Source organism: Mauremys reevesii, linkage group 4, assembly GCF_016161935.1.
Source record: "Mauremys reevesii isolate NIE-2019 linkage group 4, ASM1616193v1, whole genome shotgun sequence".
Lineage (NCBI taxonomy): Eukaryota > Metazoa > Chordata > Testudines > Geoemydidae > Mauremys > Mauremys reevesii.
Genome location: NC_052626.1, coordinates 73,293,184 through 73,311,377, shown reverse-complemented (window position 1 = coordinate 73,311,377; position 18,194 = coordinate 73,293,184). Strand labels below are relative to the sequence as shown.

Here is an 18,194-nt window from a genome sequence, read left to right as displayed (position 1 = left end):
ATCACTCGAAGAAGAACTTTATGATGTCATAAATGTTGGCTATGGAACAGAACTTAGCATTTATAGTTCTCTGATATTAACATGGGACCTCCTGAGGGGCTCATGTTTATATATGGTGACGTAGGAGTCCACCTTGTGTGTGATGATGAGAGAAAGTTACATGCTAACACATAGGTTCTAGTTATTACTGTTACAAAACAAGGTGGAAAACCTAGTTTCTGGTTAGGGAGAAAAAGTGTGGGAAGCTGTAATTAACATTAGGCAGGGGCACCCAAAGTTTGCCCAAATGAAGACTGCCTTGGTAACTTGTCAGGAATCTGAGGGCCAAACCTGTGAGTAACATGAAGACCACTGCAGTTGCTTTCATTTTAGATATGATGGGGCCGTGCACCAATGCTGTAAGTCCCACCATGCAATTTGGCCTACTGATCCAGAATAAAATGAAGCATCAGATATTAGGACCTGTAGCTACTTAGGCTGCTCCTCTGTAATAAAAATAAGAGCCATAGAGTCCACTATACATCTCCATGGGTTGTGTTTGTCAACTGTTCGTATTATGGGTTACTGTACATCTGCAAGGTACAGCTAGCATGAGTTAATGTAGCTGTACTTTAAACATCCAAAAGATCCAAAGGGCAGGAGAAAGAGCAAAGCTCAAATAGAAGCTTACCCAACTCCCACTGACTTCTATGGAAGTTGGATCAGGCCGATAGTACCAGACTTATGCTCTGCCTGCTTGCATGGTGCTAGAATGAAAGGGCTGCAGAGAACAAGTGTAGCATTACAGCGGAGAAAAATACTTACTGTTATGGAATTGCTGAGCTGTTTGACCTTCTGCTCTAGTTGTTCTCTTTCTTGTTTTAAATCTGAACTCCATTTAAGTAGCTTCTGTTTCTCCTCTTCTTTTGCTGTAAAAGAGAATAATAATCCTCTCAATGATGAATATTTAAAGAGTCCCTGTTATGCCCTTCAGATGGAATCTCTAAGCTACTTTATACAATGGACACATTGTATCATACCTGAAATTGCACCTGCATAAATGAAGAGTCACATGAAGCTTTCACAAAGTACCAAGACTGCCCTTTTCACATTATTACTTGGGTTATCAAGGGTTTTCCCTCTTAATTTCCTCTTTAAAACAAGTCCGACCCAATACCATTCCCAAAATAACATTTTACAAACATGAAAGCAATACAAAGGTGTTCTCTGTTTTCCTACCTGCTTTGTATGCAATATATGAATGAACAATTGCTAATGTCCCTGGCCATGGGATTGCTTCTTCCTTCTTCAGCATCTGAAAGAAAAGAGTGTGTACATTTAACTGGCACACATTTTACCTCTGGGAAAGGGAGAAAGAAAAAGGGAAGAGACAAAAAGAGAGGGTGAGACAAAAGAGTTTCTTTCATGGCTATCATTAGGCACAACCTGTTAACATAATGCCTTGCAATCTTGTTCCGAGGTTCAACAGAGGGAATTATTTGCATCTGTGTTATAGCCTCCACAACAGAGGCCGATTTATCATAAATGTCAGCATTTTCTCACTCCCTCATAACCACAAACATCTTCTGCTCATGAAACTTAACAGGTTAAAGAGGAATGAAAAGACAACGTATCTGATCTCAAACTTGCCAGAGGACAGGAACATGGCTTCATGGCTCAGACAAACTGCTGATCTAAGTTGTTCCTGGAAAGCCTCTGCACCACACATATGAACTTCACACTTTCAAACAGGTAAGACATGTCACTTTCCCATCTCCAGCTGCTCTCAGGACCACATTACTGGTGTTGCCAAACTCTCCTTATACGGATAAGCATCATACTTATCTTTAAGAGGATAAACAGATTCCCTCTTAAGATACCTTATTTAGGGAGGAAGAATGAATCTTGGTAGCTCACAAGAGGAATGACCCAGGGGACTGAGGCTGGAGCCACTCTAAAGCAAAATGTCTCTGACACTTTTAAATTTATTTTCTGGTAACTTTTCAGTAAAACATAAACCGGCGGTGGTGGTGGCGGGGGTGAGTGTGAAAGCCAGGCTGTGCCCCCTCCTCCTTCAGCTACAACCATATCGAGTAATTTACTCTACTGGGAGTTTTTGTTTGTTTTTTTGTTGTGTTATGTAACATGCATGTGGAAATGCCAGGTTGCTTTCTTATGTTATCATCTGGTTAACAGAGGCTCACATAGACTACTAAGGCACTCTCTTAGGTAGGGGTGGCCAGATGTCCAGATTTTATAGGGACAGTCCCGATTTTTGGGTCTTTTTCTTATATAGCCTCCTATTACCCCTCACCCCTGTCCTGATTTTTCACACTTGCTGTCTGGTCACCCTACTCTTAGGTCAGACAGTATGTTAATAGCTTTTGGCTGCTGGCTTAAAAGCAATCCACTGTAATTCTTGACATTCCAAAATAGAGAAAATGAAAATAGCATTTTATTTCTTTATCTTGTAATCTTTATGCCATTAATGGATGAAATATCATCTCATTATTCCAATCCATTTGTATACTTTTACATAGATTTTTTGAGGGAAGAACGTCCAAGTCATTCATCGATAGTCATTATTCTGACACTGAATGTACCACGAAAGAGAACAGGAATGACAACCTCTCTAATGTTTGGGTTTTACCAGCAAGCACTGGCTCAGTATTTTCTCTATTACGGGTAGGCTTGTGCAAATATCCTATTCACTTTAGACAAAGAACTACCACCTTTCAGAGAAATTCTGAGTAAAAAAGCTACAGGAAAATCCTTATGGGTCATAGAGAACCTTTCCCAAAAGTTTGTGTGCTTTGCCCCAGAAAAGCAGAGTTGAAACACAAGGGTAACACAAAAGGACCCTGAGTCTGGGAGCACAAAAGCAAGACTTAAAGGCTTAGTATTTGTGAGCATTCGAACAGTGGCAATTTGATGAAATTCACACAAGCCTAATTACAGATCAAATAGATTTGCTCAATGTCAGGCTGTTCCAATCTAACTAAGCCAAGTGATCAGGTTATTTTCTTTAACTCGGAAAATCTTTGTAGTGCACTGTGTGTAACTCCCTATCTTTCAAACAATACCTGGTCTTGACATTTGGGACAGATCCACATGCCCTTGGGAATGGTTTTCAGAGGTGGGTCCAGACAGTCCAGGTGATACACACGTGAACATGTGTCACACATCAGCAACTGCCCGCTTTTCCTGCAAACACTGCAAAAATCCTCATGGATATCGCCCTATAAAATTGAGGGAAGGGGGTGAGAAAGAAGAAGGCAAAACGTGAACTTTGACCTTTGACATCTACATCCTAGTTGAATGTAAATGCTTCCGCACAAGCTACAGCTATGGGATTCTATATGGCTAAGTTCTTTTTAGGAGGTGTAACCAGAAAACCAGCGAGGATGTCAGAAGTACAACTCCCTCTGCCCTCCCCAGGTGAGAGGCCCTAGTGAATATTTGTTACCACAGTCTCTAGTAACAATCCCTACCCCACCATCCATCTTAATTAGGAAAATTTTCACTGGTTTCAGCCTGCACTGGTAAGATACCCACTTTCCTTGGTCCTTCTAATCTTTGGATGTAAGCACAGCTCCATGTGGGGAGCATATAAATGAGGTTGCCTCATGTCCACAGTCTTTCCTAAGAAACCCACAGAGGACAATATTGAACTTTAAAACAACACCAGTAAGTATTTAGAGCACATATGTGACATCTTTTCTGTTATACTGAAAGAGAAAAGTGCTCTGATTTGTAAATTAAAAAGAATGGACCCAATTCATCCCTGAGGTAACTCCTTTAACTTCACTGAAGTTACATCAGGATATATTTAGCCGATTATATTTTACAATCCATTGCCCCAGCCCCACAATGACTACTGATTTCTGCTTCATCATTAACCAAGGCCTATGAGGGGCAGAACGAGGGGATATCAACAGTTCACAAAACCAAGAGGGGAAAATGTTATTTTCAGCCATAAGAGGCTTTCACAAGGAACTGAAAAGTTAGTAGATAGTGTCCTTTTAAAAATCTATGTTTTACAATTTTTGCATTATCAGTGGAGGCACTTCCTTTCCCCAACTATTCACTCCCCAACGACCCTCCCCCACAAAGCAAAATTCATGGCAAGGTTAGGTTTGTTTTTATCTCTTTATTCCTCTCTCTCTTTCCTCCCATCATTCCCATCTCATGCTTTTGTGATTTTTAAATAAGTAGACGTTTGAACAGAAGAACACACAAGGAAAACAACTTAAAAACCAGAGAGCAGAACAGGGACACCCAAACTCTACCCTTTATCCACCTGCGGGGCTACTCTGGCAACTTGCCACACCTAAGACCCAATGTCTCAAGCCCTCGGCACATACAATTCTCATTGACTTCAATGAAGTTCCATACACACAACACTTGTAGGATCTTAACCCTAATTTGTCTAAAATGAAGCAAATTGTAGCTGCATGCCTCTTTAGTATGAAATATCAGGGCATGCAATGTTCCAGTTTGACCTGAGTAGCTTGTTCACGTTTGAGGAGTTTTGCCATTTTAGAATCATTCTAGACTTTGCCTCACTCCTATATAGTATGTGGCTGGGCAAGAAAAAGTGGATTTTTTCTTTATTAGAGATAATTAGGGCCCCACCAAATTCACGGTCCATTTTGGTTAATTTCACAGTCATAGGATTTTAAAAATCATACATTTCATTATTTCAGCCATTTAATCTGAAATTTCACAGTGTTGTAGGGATCCTGACCCAAACAGGAGTTGTGGGAGGGTCGCAAGGTTATTATGCGGGGAGGGGTTTGCAGTACTGCTACCCTTACTTCTGTGCTGCTGCTGACAGCAATGCTGCCTTCGGAGCTGGGCGGTTGGAGAGTGGTGGCTGCTGGCCGGGAGCCCAGCTCTGAAGGCAGAGCCATTGCCAGCACCAGTGCAGAAGTACAGATGGCATTGTATGGTATTGCCACCCTTCCTTGTGCACTGTTGCCTGCAGAGTGAGGCCCTCAACCAGCAGCCACCACTCTCTGGCTGCCCAGCTCTGAAGGCAGCAGTGCAGAAGTAAAGGATGGCATGGTATGGTATTGTGACCCTTACTTCTGCGCTGCTGCTGGCAGGGTGCTGCCCTCACAGCTGGGTGTCCAGCCAACAGCCACCGCTCTCCCGCTGCCCAGCTCTGAAAGCAGTGCAGAAGTAAGGATGGCAATACCACAACCGCCCTAAAATAACCTTGTGACCTTCCCTGCAACTCCCTTTTGGGTCAGGACCCCCAATTTGAGAACCGCTGGTCTGCCCTATGAAATCTGTATCGTATAGGGTAAAAGCACAAAAAAGACCAGATTTCACGATCTGTGATGCATTTTTCATGGCTGTGAATTTGGTAGGGCCCTAGGGATAATGTATTAAATGTATGCAGCAAGAGATCCACCATATTTTCAAAGACAATCACACACAAATACAATCTGCTGAGGTTTAACTTTCGGACTCCATGACAGATAAGTCTTACTCTATCAGGAGTTGCTCTTCGTCCCTTAACTCCCAAGGTTAACACTGCTGTCCTGTTTTCTAAAGGGTCAATCTTTCTTGAAGCTCAGTGTCATGTTTTGATTCCATAACTTCCATGAATCAAATGAGAATAGGGTTCTGAGATAATTTAATCTTTAATACTAAAGAGAGTTCTTAAATGTTAATTGAAGAAGCAAATCAGTGAGATTTCATGCCTCCCTTGAAATGAAATTTGTGTTGCTGGGAAGAGCTTTCTTTTCCTCTTTCCTGCATTGTGTGAATGCATAGATGGAACAGAAGGCATACAGGAAAAAAGATAAAGGCAAACAGAAAATCCTCTGCAATCCAGTCTTCAAAGGAAATTCATCCTAGAGCCTTTTGAAGTTCTATGTTAATGCATGGCCCAATCTTGTGAGGTGCTGAGCATCCTCAACTACCACTCAATACAATGGCAATTGAGAGCATTCTGCATGTTGCCAGGGCGATCAGTATCTTTCAGGATCAAACCCATTAAACACTGTGACATCTGATATCCTGCAGAATCAGATCTAAGCAAGTGATTTCCTTAATCTCTCATGCAAGTATCAGTTGCTCAACAATTCAGGTTTAGAACTTCTAAATTCAATGGAATGTTGAGTGATGATTCATGTAACAAGATGGGTTAATAAGCGAGGTATTAATTTTCTAGTAATGCTCCATATATACCAACTGGAATGGACACACACATACACACACACACACATATACACACACAAATCCATAGCCCTATTTTCATCTTATCAAGGCAGTAATGCAATAGTGCAGGCAGGGCCAGTGCAACCACTTAGGCAAACTAGGTGGCCACCTAGGGCGCCTAGTGGTTGAGGGTGCCTAAAAGCCCGCTCAGGCGAGGAGGTGGAGTGGAAGTGAGCTGGGGCAGGGGGCGCGGGAAGGGCCACCCGCAGTAACGGGGGGGGGGGGGTAGCGGGTCGCACAGGGGAACTGCTCCCTGCCCCAGATCACCTCCGCTCTGCCTCCTCCACTGAGCACACAGCCCCCGCTCTAATTTTCCTCCAATCGGTGCTGCAAGCCTGGGAGGGGAGGAGACTTAGAGCAGCACCGGGGTGCTCAGCAGAGGAGGTGGAGCCAAGGTGAGCTGGGGCGGGCTCCCTAGGCAGGGTTAGCTGCCGCAGGGGGGTGGTGTCTCCCTGGGCGGGGTTAGCTTCCGCAGGGGGTAGCTGCTGGGGCAGCAGGCTCCCGGTTGGGGGCTGGGTTAGCTGCTGCAGGGGGTGGGGGGGCTCCTCTGGTGGGGGGGCAGGTGGGCGTGGTTAGCTGCCACAGGGGGTGGCAAGTTCCACAAGGTGGAAGTTTCACCTAGGGCGCAAAACTTCCTTGCACTGGCCCTGAGTGCAGGGCATTTCGTGGGAATTAATAACTGGTGGTGGATGGTTCCTGAACTCCCCACAACCAGTATTTAATTCCCAGGAAATGTCCCGTGTTTTATTTGTTGTTAATAAATATATGTATAATATGGGCCAGATTGTGTGCTATGTCCCCTCTACATTGCTGCACTCTGGCTACAGGCTGCTTATGGCTCTGAGGGGCCATAAGCAGCCTAGTGTAATGCATGCTCGAGGCTGAGAAGGCCTGAAGCTGGGCCCAGAATAGGGGAAGCACAAAAGGTAACAAAAGTAACTTTTGGCCACACCTCCTCTGTTCCTACATCAACTGTAGCCTAGACAGAACAAAAAATCAACCCTAAGCTCTTTAGGGCAGAGACTGGGTCTTTGTTATGTTTGTACAGTATCTAGTACAATGGGACCCTGGAATTTAGGTGTCACTGTCAGAAAAATAAATATAACAATAAACCAGCACAATATGTATGTGTGTGTGTGTAACATCCGAAGAAGTGGGTATTCACCCACGAAAGCTCATGCTGCAAAACGTCTGTTAGTCTATAAGGTGCCACAGGATTCTTTGTTGCTGTGTAACCTCTGTATTTAGATCTATCTATCTATCTATCTAGACAGATAGATATTACATCATAAAAAGCCTGTGGAAAAAAGAGTAGGCGACCATGTATTTAAAGACAGCATCATTATGCCTTGTGCACAAAAGGGCTGAATTATGCACAAAAGGGCTGAATTAAGGTTGCACTGGCAACCTTAATTCTGACATCCCCTAACATTTGAGGGCTTGCCTTTGCAAACTGAATGAACATTGTTGTTTGGATGTAATTTCCCAAGTTTTTTAAAAACTTAAAAACTGAAAGATAAAAATGCCATCCTGTGGTACCATACTGACTCCCACACGTGGGTCATCACCATGATTGGGATAGTTAGATCCACAGCACAGTCCTCTACCACTTCAGCCCAACAGTAACTGGTAGCAATAGATGGCTGTTTTCTTCTAAGCAGACCTGCCACTAGAGTGGCATGGAGACACATGCTTCGCCAGTGGGTTTTAGAGCTATTTACAAGACATCATAGGAATGTCAAGACTCCAGAATAATGGGATTCATTCCAGGTTCTTTAGGAGAGTACACTCAAGTGATGACAGACCTCTCTGTCGCCTCTGCTTCTTTCTCCCTCTGCCTCAATCTTGACCCTGCCCATCTTGCCCTCCCCCAGCCCAGCTTCTGCCTCTCCCTCCTACCTCTTGTTCCTACTCCCATGACCCTCATTATTGCCCCCCTGCTCTTGTGCCTGTACCCTCTCTCCTGGCTCCTGCTCCTAACTCTGTTCCTTCCTAGGCTCTTATCCATCCTCCCAGCCAGAGGTCCTGCCCTTGTCCCCACACTTTTCATCTCTTCCCCTCCAGCACCCTATTCCTTACTCTGCTGCACTCAAGTCAGTTTGTCTCCTCGCTCTCCTCCAAACTGCCTGTGTCACAGCAGAGACAGCACAGGAGAGTCTCACTGCTCTCAGTTCTGGTGCCTGGTATCACAGGCATACCTGGAACCTGGGAGCAGCAATTGCAGTAAAATTCCTGCTTAGCCTCGGGAAGGAGCACGATTAGTCATTCTGCATGTGCAGTCTGGTTGGCTTGTAGAAGATGTGAGGAGATGGAGCATGCTCAGTGGAGCTGGATTCATCAGAGAATTTTGCTGCCAAACTGTAACAAGCCTCTACTGAGAATGTGCAAACAGATTTTTCACAGGCATGTAGTATGGCCAAATTTGGAGGGATTTTCACATGGATGTCAGAAGTCCATCTCTCACTCAAAGGCCATACCCATGCTAAATTTCAAGTCTTTGCTCCAAAACATAGTTGTAACAAAAACAGCTATCAAAAATTTTTTTAGCTTGGGCAGAACAAGTTATTTTCCTTAATTCTGTTGTGTTAAATAGCTGAACTGTTTTAGGTGAAACTTTAAAAAAAATTCAACTTGAGTTAGACACCCATTGTGGAAAGTTTCAGCCCAAGCGATTTAAATTTGGCAAAGTTGTCAGCAACTGAAAATAGGGTCTTAAAATGGAAAACATTGGGCAACCTGAATCACTTAAGATCTTTATAAGCTAGCACCGTTCTCTGACTATCCCAGTATATCTTGTGTTGAATATCTAATTAGTAGGGACCTACCAAATTCATGGCTGTGAAAACATATCACGAACCGTGAAATCTGATCTACCCTGTTAAATCTGGCATGGAGCTCATGGGGGCTCCTATCCTGCGCAGGGCTCCAGCTGCTAGTCCCAGCTGGGGATGAGGAGGGACAAGACGTCCTCTTCCCCTGCAGGGGCTGCTCCTGGGATGGGTCAGACCCATCTCTGGAAATTTCCCCCAGCTGTAGGAAGCTTGGCGGTTCAAGCTGTCACCGCTCCCCCTCATGCAGAGAGGCTGCAGCTTGAGCTGTCACCTCCCCATGTGGAGAGGCTGCGGCTGCAACTGTCACACCCCCTGTGCAGAGGCTGAAGCTCCAGCTGCAGCTATTACCTCCCTGCACAGAGACACTGTGACTCCAGATGTCACCTCCCATCCACTCAGGCAGGAGACTGCCAGGAAAACCAGACCTATGGTAACCCACCCTCCATAACCGGTGTGACCCTCACTTCTGCGCTGCTGCTGGCGCTGGCTTTTAGAGCTGGGCCCCCAGCCAGCAGCCTTCCTCTCTGATTGTCCAGCTCATTGTCCCCCCTGCCAGTAGCATGGCGGAAGTAGGGTGACAATCTCATAACCCACCTACAATAGCCTTGTGAACCTTGCACTCTGAACGCCTTTTGGGTCAGTACCTCCACAGTTACAACAGTGTAAATTTTCAGATGTAAACATGAAACTGAGTAATTTTACCCCCGGCCGTGAAATTGACCAAAACAGACCATTAATTTGGTAGGGCCCTACTAATTAGACTGTAAGCTCCTTGACGCAAAGGACCATATCTTTCTCTTTGTCTTCATATACAACACCAATATATTGCTGGTGCTTAAATAATTAGTATTTTGTATTTCTATAGCCAAGAATCTCAAAGAGTTTTACAAATATTAAGTCTCAGCACCCATGTGGACTACCATTATCCCATTTTACAGAAGGGGAAACTGAGTCACAAAAATGATTTGACTTTCACAAGGCTACACTGTGAGTTTGTGGAAGACTATGAACAGAACACAGATCTCCTTACTTTCAGCCCTGTTCTTACATCAAAAGACCATTTTTCCTCATAGTAGTTATTAGGACTGCCAAGCGATTAAAAAAATTAATCGCAATTAATCGCATTGTTAAACAATAATAGAATACCATTTATTTAAATATTTTTGGATGTTTTCTACAGTTTCAAATATATTGATTTTGATTATAACACAGAATACAAAGTGTACAGTACTCACTTTATATTTTCTTTATTACAAATATTTGCACTGTAAAAAGCAAAGGAAATAGTATTTTTCAATTCACCTAATACAAGTGCTGTCATGCAATCTCTTTATCATGAAATTTGAACTTGCAAATGTAGAATTATGTACAAAACCCCCCCTGCATTCAAAAATAAAACAAAGCAAAACTTGAGAGCCTATGAGTCCACTCAATCCTATTGTTCAGCCAATCACTCAGACAAAAAAGTTTGTATACATTTGCAGGTGATAATGCTGCCTGCTTCTTGTTTACAGTGTCACCTGAAAGTGAGAACAGGTGTTTTCATGCCATTGTTGTAGCCAGCGTTGAAAAGATATTTACATGCCAGATGTGCTAAAGATTCATATTTCCCTTCATGCTTCAACCACCATTCCAGGACATACATCAATGCTGATGACGGGTTCTGCTTGATAACAATCCAAAGCAGTGAGGACCGACACACGTTCATTTTCATCATCTGAGTCAGATGCCACCAGCAGAAGGTTGATTTTCTTTTTTGGTGGTTCGGGTTCTGTAGTTTCCACATCAGAGTGTTGCTCATTTAAGACTTCTAAAAGCATGCTCCACACTTCATCCCTCTCAGATTTTGGAAGGCACTTCAGATTCTTAAACCTTAGGTCGAGTGCTGTAGCTATATTTAGAAATCTCACATTGGTACTTTCTTTGCATTTTGTCAAATCTGAAGCGAAAGTGTGCTTAAAATGAACAACATGTGTTGAGTCATCATCCAAGACTGCTATAACATGAAATATTTGGCAGAATGTGGGTAAAACAGAGCCGGAGACTACAATTCTCCACCAAGGAGTTCAGTCACAAATTTAATTAACACTTTTTTTTAAATGAGCGTCATCAGCATAGAGGCATGTCCTCTGAAATGGTGGTTGAAGCATGAAGGGGCATACGAATGTTTAGCATATCTGGCATGTAAATACCTTGCAATGCTGGCTAAAAAAGTCCCAGGCGAACGCCTGTTCTCACTTTCTGTTGACATTGTAAATAAGAAGTGGGCAGCATTATCTCCCATAAATGTAAACAAACTTGTTTGTCTTAGTGATTTGCTGAACGAGAAGTAGGACTGAGTGGACTTGTAGGCTCTAAAGTTTTGCATTGTTTTGTTTTTGAGTGCAGTTATGTAACAAAAAAATCTATATTTGTAAGTTGCACTTTCACGATAGAGATTGCACTACAGTACTTGTACAAGGTTAATTGAAAAATACAGTTTCTTTTGTTTATCATTTTTACAGTGCAAATATTTGTAATAAAAATAAATAGAGTGAGCAGTCTACACTTTGTATTCTATGTTGTAATTGAAATCAATATTTCTGAAAATGTAGAAAAACATCAAAACATATTTAATAAATTTCAATTGGTATTCTATTGTTTAACAATGTGATTAAAATGAGATTAATCATGATTAATTTTTTTTAATCACAATTAATTTTTTTTAGTTATTTGCATGAGTTAACTGCAATTAATTGACTGCCTAATAATTATAATTTCTACGAAATATTTGAAAGTACAGATTTTTTTTAACAAATTAATGGAGGCGTTTTTAAGATAAAGGACTCGTGATACATGTATCATGGTTTCTGATACATTTTCTGCTCCTAGAATTCATAAGTCTTAGATATTTCAAAAGGCATCTATCACTGTGGTATCTATTTCCTTTTAAAATGAAAGTTGTCTAGCTCAGTTGTTGGAAAATGTGCACTGGGGGAGTTTTGGGACTGAATTCTTTAAAAAAATTAAAACAGCAATATTAATGTTTTAATGTTACCTTTGTGCACAAACTGGGTAACCTGTCTGTAAGCGTTTTAGTATACAGATTTGTATTACTCCAGGAGGAATGCCGTGCTAACTTGCTGACACAGTATATCACACAGAACCGAGATAATTTTAACAAGTTATCCAAGTGTATGCATATTTGTTATATATTTTAACCACCTATTGTGTCAACTTGCATGTTTCCTCTGGAATCTTTGTATTTTTAAAAACTATCATTTCATTTTAAAAGTATGTTAAATCATGGAAACTAAGCTTAAATATTAAGCAATTTCACCAAAGGCAAGAAATTCAGAATCAGGCTGGGAACACTAGAATGATACTCTGTCCTTAACTTAGCCTGTGGTAATCAGGCATTGAAATACACATGATAACATATCACACTGTTCTGAGAACTGTTATGCTCTGGTCACAAGGCTGGTAAAAAAAAAAATCACTGAAATCAGAGATGGAAGAGACCTAGTATGTTACCCAGTCCATCTCTTGGAGCCAGCACATGTTTGTTCTCTACAGCATAATTTCCAATGGTTTGTACATTTTCGTCCCAAAAGATGGAGATGCTGCACCTTTCCTTCAGGAGTCTGTTCCACAGACTCATGTACCTGACTGTCAGGACATTTTTTTGGATATTCAAATAACATTCCACTCTGAAAAGTGACTATTTAAAAAGGGTCCCTGCTTATTCCACAGATGTGCTTCCTGTGTATCAGGGTCGCACTTGTCAACTTTAGTGACTAAAGTATGTTTTGACTGTTAGCCCTGCAGAGCTGGTAGAGTTCAGAGGGAGGGAACTGGATTCTATTCCATCTTGTGCACTGTCAGTAGAATTGGCTACTCACAGTTCCAAGCAGTTACATCAGTGCATAAGAGGCAATGGGGCAGCACAGGAGTTACTGAGGACCAATGTTGGACTTTAGAACCTTTATTACAGCTGATGATGTATGCAAAGGAAAGAGTCCATCATGACTCTCAGATCCCAGAGGTAGTTTGCAGCACTGGCAATTGAAAAAAAAGCATCTTTTTACCTATAAACTGAGCCCCAAATGATAGGAGTTATTGACAGACAAACTTTTACAGAGTCACTTTTCAGACTAGAAGTGCACTTTGACTGCTGAGCATTCTTGTGTACTTAGTTGTCTCATTCCTCTATTCCCAGTATAGTCCTACTACAGTATTTCCTTTATACTGAGATCTTTAAGCAGACCCAGGTGATGTTACATTGGCCTTCTCTTATTTCTTGCAGTCACCTTTTTCAATTGTAGTTTATTGTGATAGTGTCACTTAGGGTAATAAAGGATAGATCAGTGGCCTGGGAGGAAACTCAACCTTACTTCATTTATTTGCTTTCTAGGGTTTAGATCTGACCTTTACAATTCTGTCACCATATTTTTTACAAGGAATGAGAAGAATGAGACAATCTGAAGGTTCTCAGAAAGTTACTCAAAAGATGCTGTGCTGTGAAGGGGAAATCTTTGCATTTTGACAAATAAAATATTTTTATCTCCTGCTTTAGAAATGCTAACAGAATAACTAGACTTTGTTCAAGAAAAGTCTCATGAGCAGGGAGTGCAGAGGCAGTGTACTCAATCACACCAGGACACGAGAACCTCTTGTGATCAGTGCTATGAACACTGTGCCCAGCTATCTGGGCGATCCAAGAAGTTCCTTCTCTTCCTCCTCTTGTTACAGAAACACCAGCAACTTACTGCTACTACGGTCTCTGAATAATAGGACTCATTCTCCCCTTCCCAGTTCCTCACTGGAATACAGATTTAATTCAGTCACACAAGATCTCAGACACTATACACTGAGAAAACATGCTCATCTAAGCATGCCTAGTGTATCCCAACATTCCAATAAATGACTGAATGTCACAGGAAATATCTGCAGTACTATAACACAGGCACAAGAAGGTAAAAGTAAAGGGTCGGGGAGTAAAAGAACATCGGCCTGTTTCACTGCACTGAACCATGACAAACAGTGTTCAAGGAATGAACGCTAAAGAAACAAAATCGGAAGCAGTTTCCAGTGTGGCTCACTCTACACGTCTTTGCAAAAGCCAACCCTTCCCCAAGAATTACTTACGTCTGTGGAGCTGGGGCTAGGCAGGGACACAGGCTGAACAGATGCGGGGAAAGTAAATGTGGTCTCTGTCTTTTCATTTTCAGGGGAGTCAGGATGACTGGATAGAGGGGATGTGGGGGTCAGAGCCCCAAACCCCAGCACCGTGTTGTATTTAGGTGGACGACCTACACATTAACAAAAGGGAACAAAAAAAGGGGGGGGGGAAATGATCTTACATACCTTTGGCCAGTGGTCCTCATTGGCTAGCATGAAAAAGGAAATGATGTAGCACAGAGAGGAAATTAATATAGGAGTCACAAGTGGAAGAAGAGAAGCAAAGATTTAAACATTTTTTTAGAAACGTACAAGTGGAATTTTTCAAGAAATGAACGCTTGAAAGATGCATATCAGAAGAGTGTGAAAACAGGCTCTGCTAAGGGTCAAAGAGTCATGCTCCCAAGTGCAGAGTGGGGCCTCTTCATTCCTAGCAATGAGACCACCCAGTTATCAGGAAATTGTGCTGGCACCAAACCCACAGACAGGCTGCAATGATTTCTGTTAGTTCAATTTGTCTACTGTTATCCCACCTCTCCCTATCTATCCTGTGCCAGCATATACCTACCCAAAGGTCCTTCTCTCATAGCTAGCACTTACCATTTCAAGTCTCCTTTTCTTCCCTACATTTCCTATAGGTCAGCACCTCCCATCTCAGACCTATGCCCACTATCTCAACAGCAGGTACTACTGTCCTACCCATGACCCCAAGCATCTTCCAAACTAACTCTAAATTCTTTCCTAAGCTTCTATAGTCAAGCACTCACTGCCCCAATCATATATATCTATTTTAGACTCCTTTAGAAAAGCACTAAGTACAAAATCTGCTAAGAACAGCCTTCATACAACTGAGATATTAGCTATGTATTGTATGACTATGTGAAACTATATGTGCTTAGCACTCTCCCCATCTTTCCACATACCAAGTTACTCTACAGATATGGAAAGATCACAAGGAATAAAAATCTAGGAATAATTACCCAGCTCTTATAATTAGGGCCCTACCAAATTCATGGTCCATTTTGGCCATTTTCACAATCATGGGATTTTTAAAATTGTAAATTTCATTTCAGCTATTTAAATCTGAAATTTGATGGTGTTATAATTGTAGGGGTCCTGACCCAAAAAGGAGTTCTGGGGAGAGGGTGGCAAGGTTATTGTAGGGGGAGTTGTGGTACTGCCACCCTTACTTCTGCGCTGCTGCCTGCAGAGTTGGGCCTTCAATCAGCAGCCACCACTCTCTGGCCACCCAGCTCTGAAGGTAGCAGCACAGAAGTAAGGGTAGCATGGTATGGTATTGCCACCCTTACTTCTGCACTGCTGCTAGCGGGGCGCCACCTTCAGAGCTCTCCGGCCACCAGCCGCTGCTCTCTGGCAACCCAGCTCTGAAGGCAGCGCAGAAGTAAGGGTGGCAATATCACGCCCGCCCCTAAAATAACCTTGTGACCGCTGCTACAACTCCCTTTTGGGTCAGAACCCCCAATTTGAGAAATGCTGGTCTCTCCCATGAAAGCTGTGTAGTATAGGGTAAAAGCACACAAAAAGCACACAAAAAGATTTCATAGTGGGAGACCAGATTTCACGGTCCGTGAGACATTTTTCATGACCATGAATTTGGTAGGGCCCTACTTATAATAGTATTTACAGATTGCCAGGGTATAGCCAGTACACTTGAATTCTAGATACTTTCCAGAGAGATGTACATCCTTGGAAAGAATTTCTGATGGTGATGTCCATAGCTGAAATTTCTGATATGACCAACAGCATCTAGAATTAAACCAAACCCCTAAAGGGCACAGGGCTGCACAAACTAGCCTCCTAATATACTGCTATATGAATTCATACAATAAAACTACTGTAGGCCCCAAATCTTGTCCACCTCATTTGAAAATATGTTACTAATCTGGTGCTGATGAGGGGTGTACACTCACAACAGAGAGTGAAAATAAGGACAGGAAGACAGCATTGTGCAAAAACAGTCTAAGAAAATACTATGTATACATATATGTAATCTTGTGCATTTAAAAATCTATAAGTAATTCTTCACATGTTATATAATAGAATTAAAAGGTCATTGGAAACATTACTATATGAAGGCACATATCCTTATGTACAGTGCACACGCGCGCGCACACACACGCACACACACTTGTTTTCTTGTCTTTCTTTTTTGAAAACATATTTAAGGTAATGGAAGGTGGCACTGGATGTCCTTTATTTACTCAAAGACAGCATGCCAGCAGAAGTGCAAATTTATCTATACTACCCCACCTATGTGCTTCCATCCTGCACTGAAGAGGCTGCCTCAAGGAGAGCAAGGGTCATTTGAATACCTGACCTCTTGGCCAAGAATACCGACATTGGAAATGATCAGTGCTAGTTATGATCATGGTTTGTGTCATGTAGGCACCTGTTCAACACAGACTGGACTGGGATCATCAGGTCATCTAGCCCACCAAACAGCCACCAAAGAATTAAAGATTTTCAGTCACTACTATCCTCGGACAGATTCAGATCAATAACTTGGAGATGAAATGTTAAGTATTCCATCACTAATATCCTGAGCCATCTAGTCTGTTACACACGCATGCACATGCACGCATGCGTACACACACACACACACACACACTACACTGCTGCATACATGGTCTCAGGTTCATGACCCCACATATGGAATACATAGACCTCTGACTTTAATCACAAACTATACAGCATGCTTTCTGATTTCTTGGGTGGTCATGACGTTAAATTGCCCGGTCATTTGTTTTTGGACAGCAAACCAAAGAGCAGAGAAGCCATGTTGGAAACCATTAAGAGCCATTAAAGGCAAGCATCAGAAGTTAGGGAAAGATTTTCTTTTCAGATCTGCATGGCAGATCTCAGCTCTGATATTCAGCACACACACAGAAAGAGAACAAAACAGTTAAGCTCTACTGTAATGTTCCAAGAGATCAATTTTATCCTTAAAAGTAAGAGTTTTAAAATGTGACCGGTTCTGCACAAGAACTGCTGCACTGTAGATGAATTCCACTGAATAACATTTAGTAGATATAAGAAACACCCTCCTTTCTTGCAGGACAGGTGGCATTTTAAGGTTCCAGGATGGTAGTTGTTTCTGAAGAGTGCTTAAGGTAAGTGGAAAGCTTTCCCTGTGGAAGTGAAAATGCTTTGGGGGATCCTTCCCTTAGGAAAGCAACACATTGTGGGGAATGAGCTCTTCACACTCTGAATTTCCCTTCCTGTAAGATTAAATACACTTTTTCCATAATGTTTTGCTTTCCTGGCAGTAGCACTGCAGCTTAGGCAGTATTAAGAACACCTTGCCAGCAACTCTCTTCCATTAAATGGTGTTCCAACATCTTATCTTACACTCTGTTCTTATTTGTGTAGAGTGAGACTGACATATTGCCTTGAGCTGCCCCATAAAGCCAGCTATGCTAACCCCAGAAATGTTGGTCCTTATTTACCATTGGAATTTATTGTGCAAATGCAGTATCACAAAATCCTTCCCTTGAGGACGGAAAGAAAGTGAAACATGGGACTGCTGATGGGAGACGGAGAAATAAGCATACAGCAAGATGGCATTGTTGAAAATAACTCACCTCTTTTACGTGTCCCAGGATGCATTGTGCTGTTCAGGTATGTGACTGCACTCTTCTTACGCTTTAAAGGGGAGGAAAACAACTTTAGCTGGCTAATTTTTTGTAACAATTACATCTGTAAGAGCTCAGGCAGAGCAGTACAGTTGAAACTAGGCTTAATGTCTATCCTGTTGTTGGGAACATATCTTTGGAAATGTTAGCCTTCCATTCTGCTTCTGACATCTGGACTGCTACAGGCCAGTGCACAAGCTGATCTTCTAATGGCAGGACCAACACTCACTGCTATTTAATGCCAGGTTTATAATGCGGGTGGTGGTGGAGGGGGAGAGAAGTATTAAGCAGAAATAACTATTTACTATATAAAACCCTGAGGGTCACATCACTACATTGG

The 18,194-nt window shown here is 42.2% G+C and overlaps 1 protein-coding gene and 1 long non-coding RNA gene across 9 annotated transcripts in view; one reads left to right on the top strand and one right to left on the bottom strand.

Moving 5' to 3' along the window:
* The window catches only part of PHF21A (PHD finger protein 21A), a 280,009-nt gene that overhangs the window by 7,701 nt on the left and 254,114 nt on the right, over positions 1-18,194 (bottom strand). For 5 of the 8 annotated variants that reach the window (XM_039534721.1, XM_039534724.1, XM_039534722.1 and 2 more), the window contains 5 exons: positions 17,804-17,864; positions 14,169-14,332; positions 3,063-3,218; positions 1,219-1,294; positions 805-908 (listed from right to left, as the gene is read on the bottom strand). In XM_039534721.1, coding sequence (XP_039390655.1) covers positions 805-908; positions 1,219-1,294; positions 3,063-3,218; positions 14,169-14,332; positions 17,804-17,864 — 561 coding nt within the window. Of the gene's footprint in view, positions 1-804; positions 909-1,218; positions 1,295-3,062; positions 3,219-14,168; positions 14,333-14,387; positions 14,411-17,803; positions 17,865-18,194 lie in introns of all 8 variants that reach the window. The other 3 variants (XM_039534728.1, XM_039534726.1, XM_039534729.1) reach the window with 2 other exon arrangements.
* On the top strand, positions 49-17,821 carry LOC120403546. The gene is made up of 4 exons (XR_005597580.1): positions 49-332; positions 1,586-1,731; positions 17,278-17,332; positions 17,695-17,821. It is a non-coding gene; the product is annotated as an uncharacterized LOC120403546 (long non-coding RNA).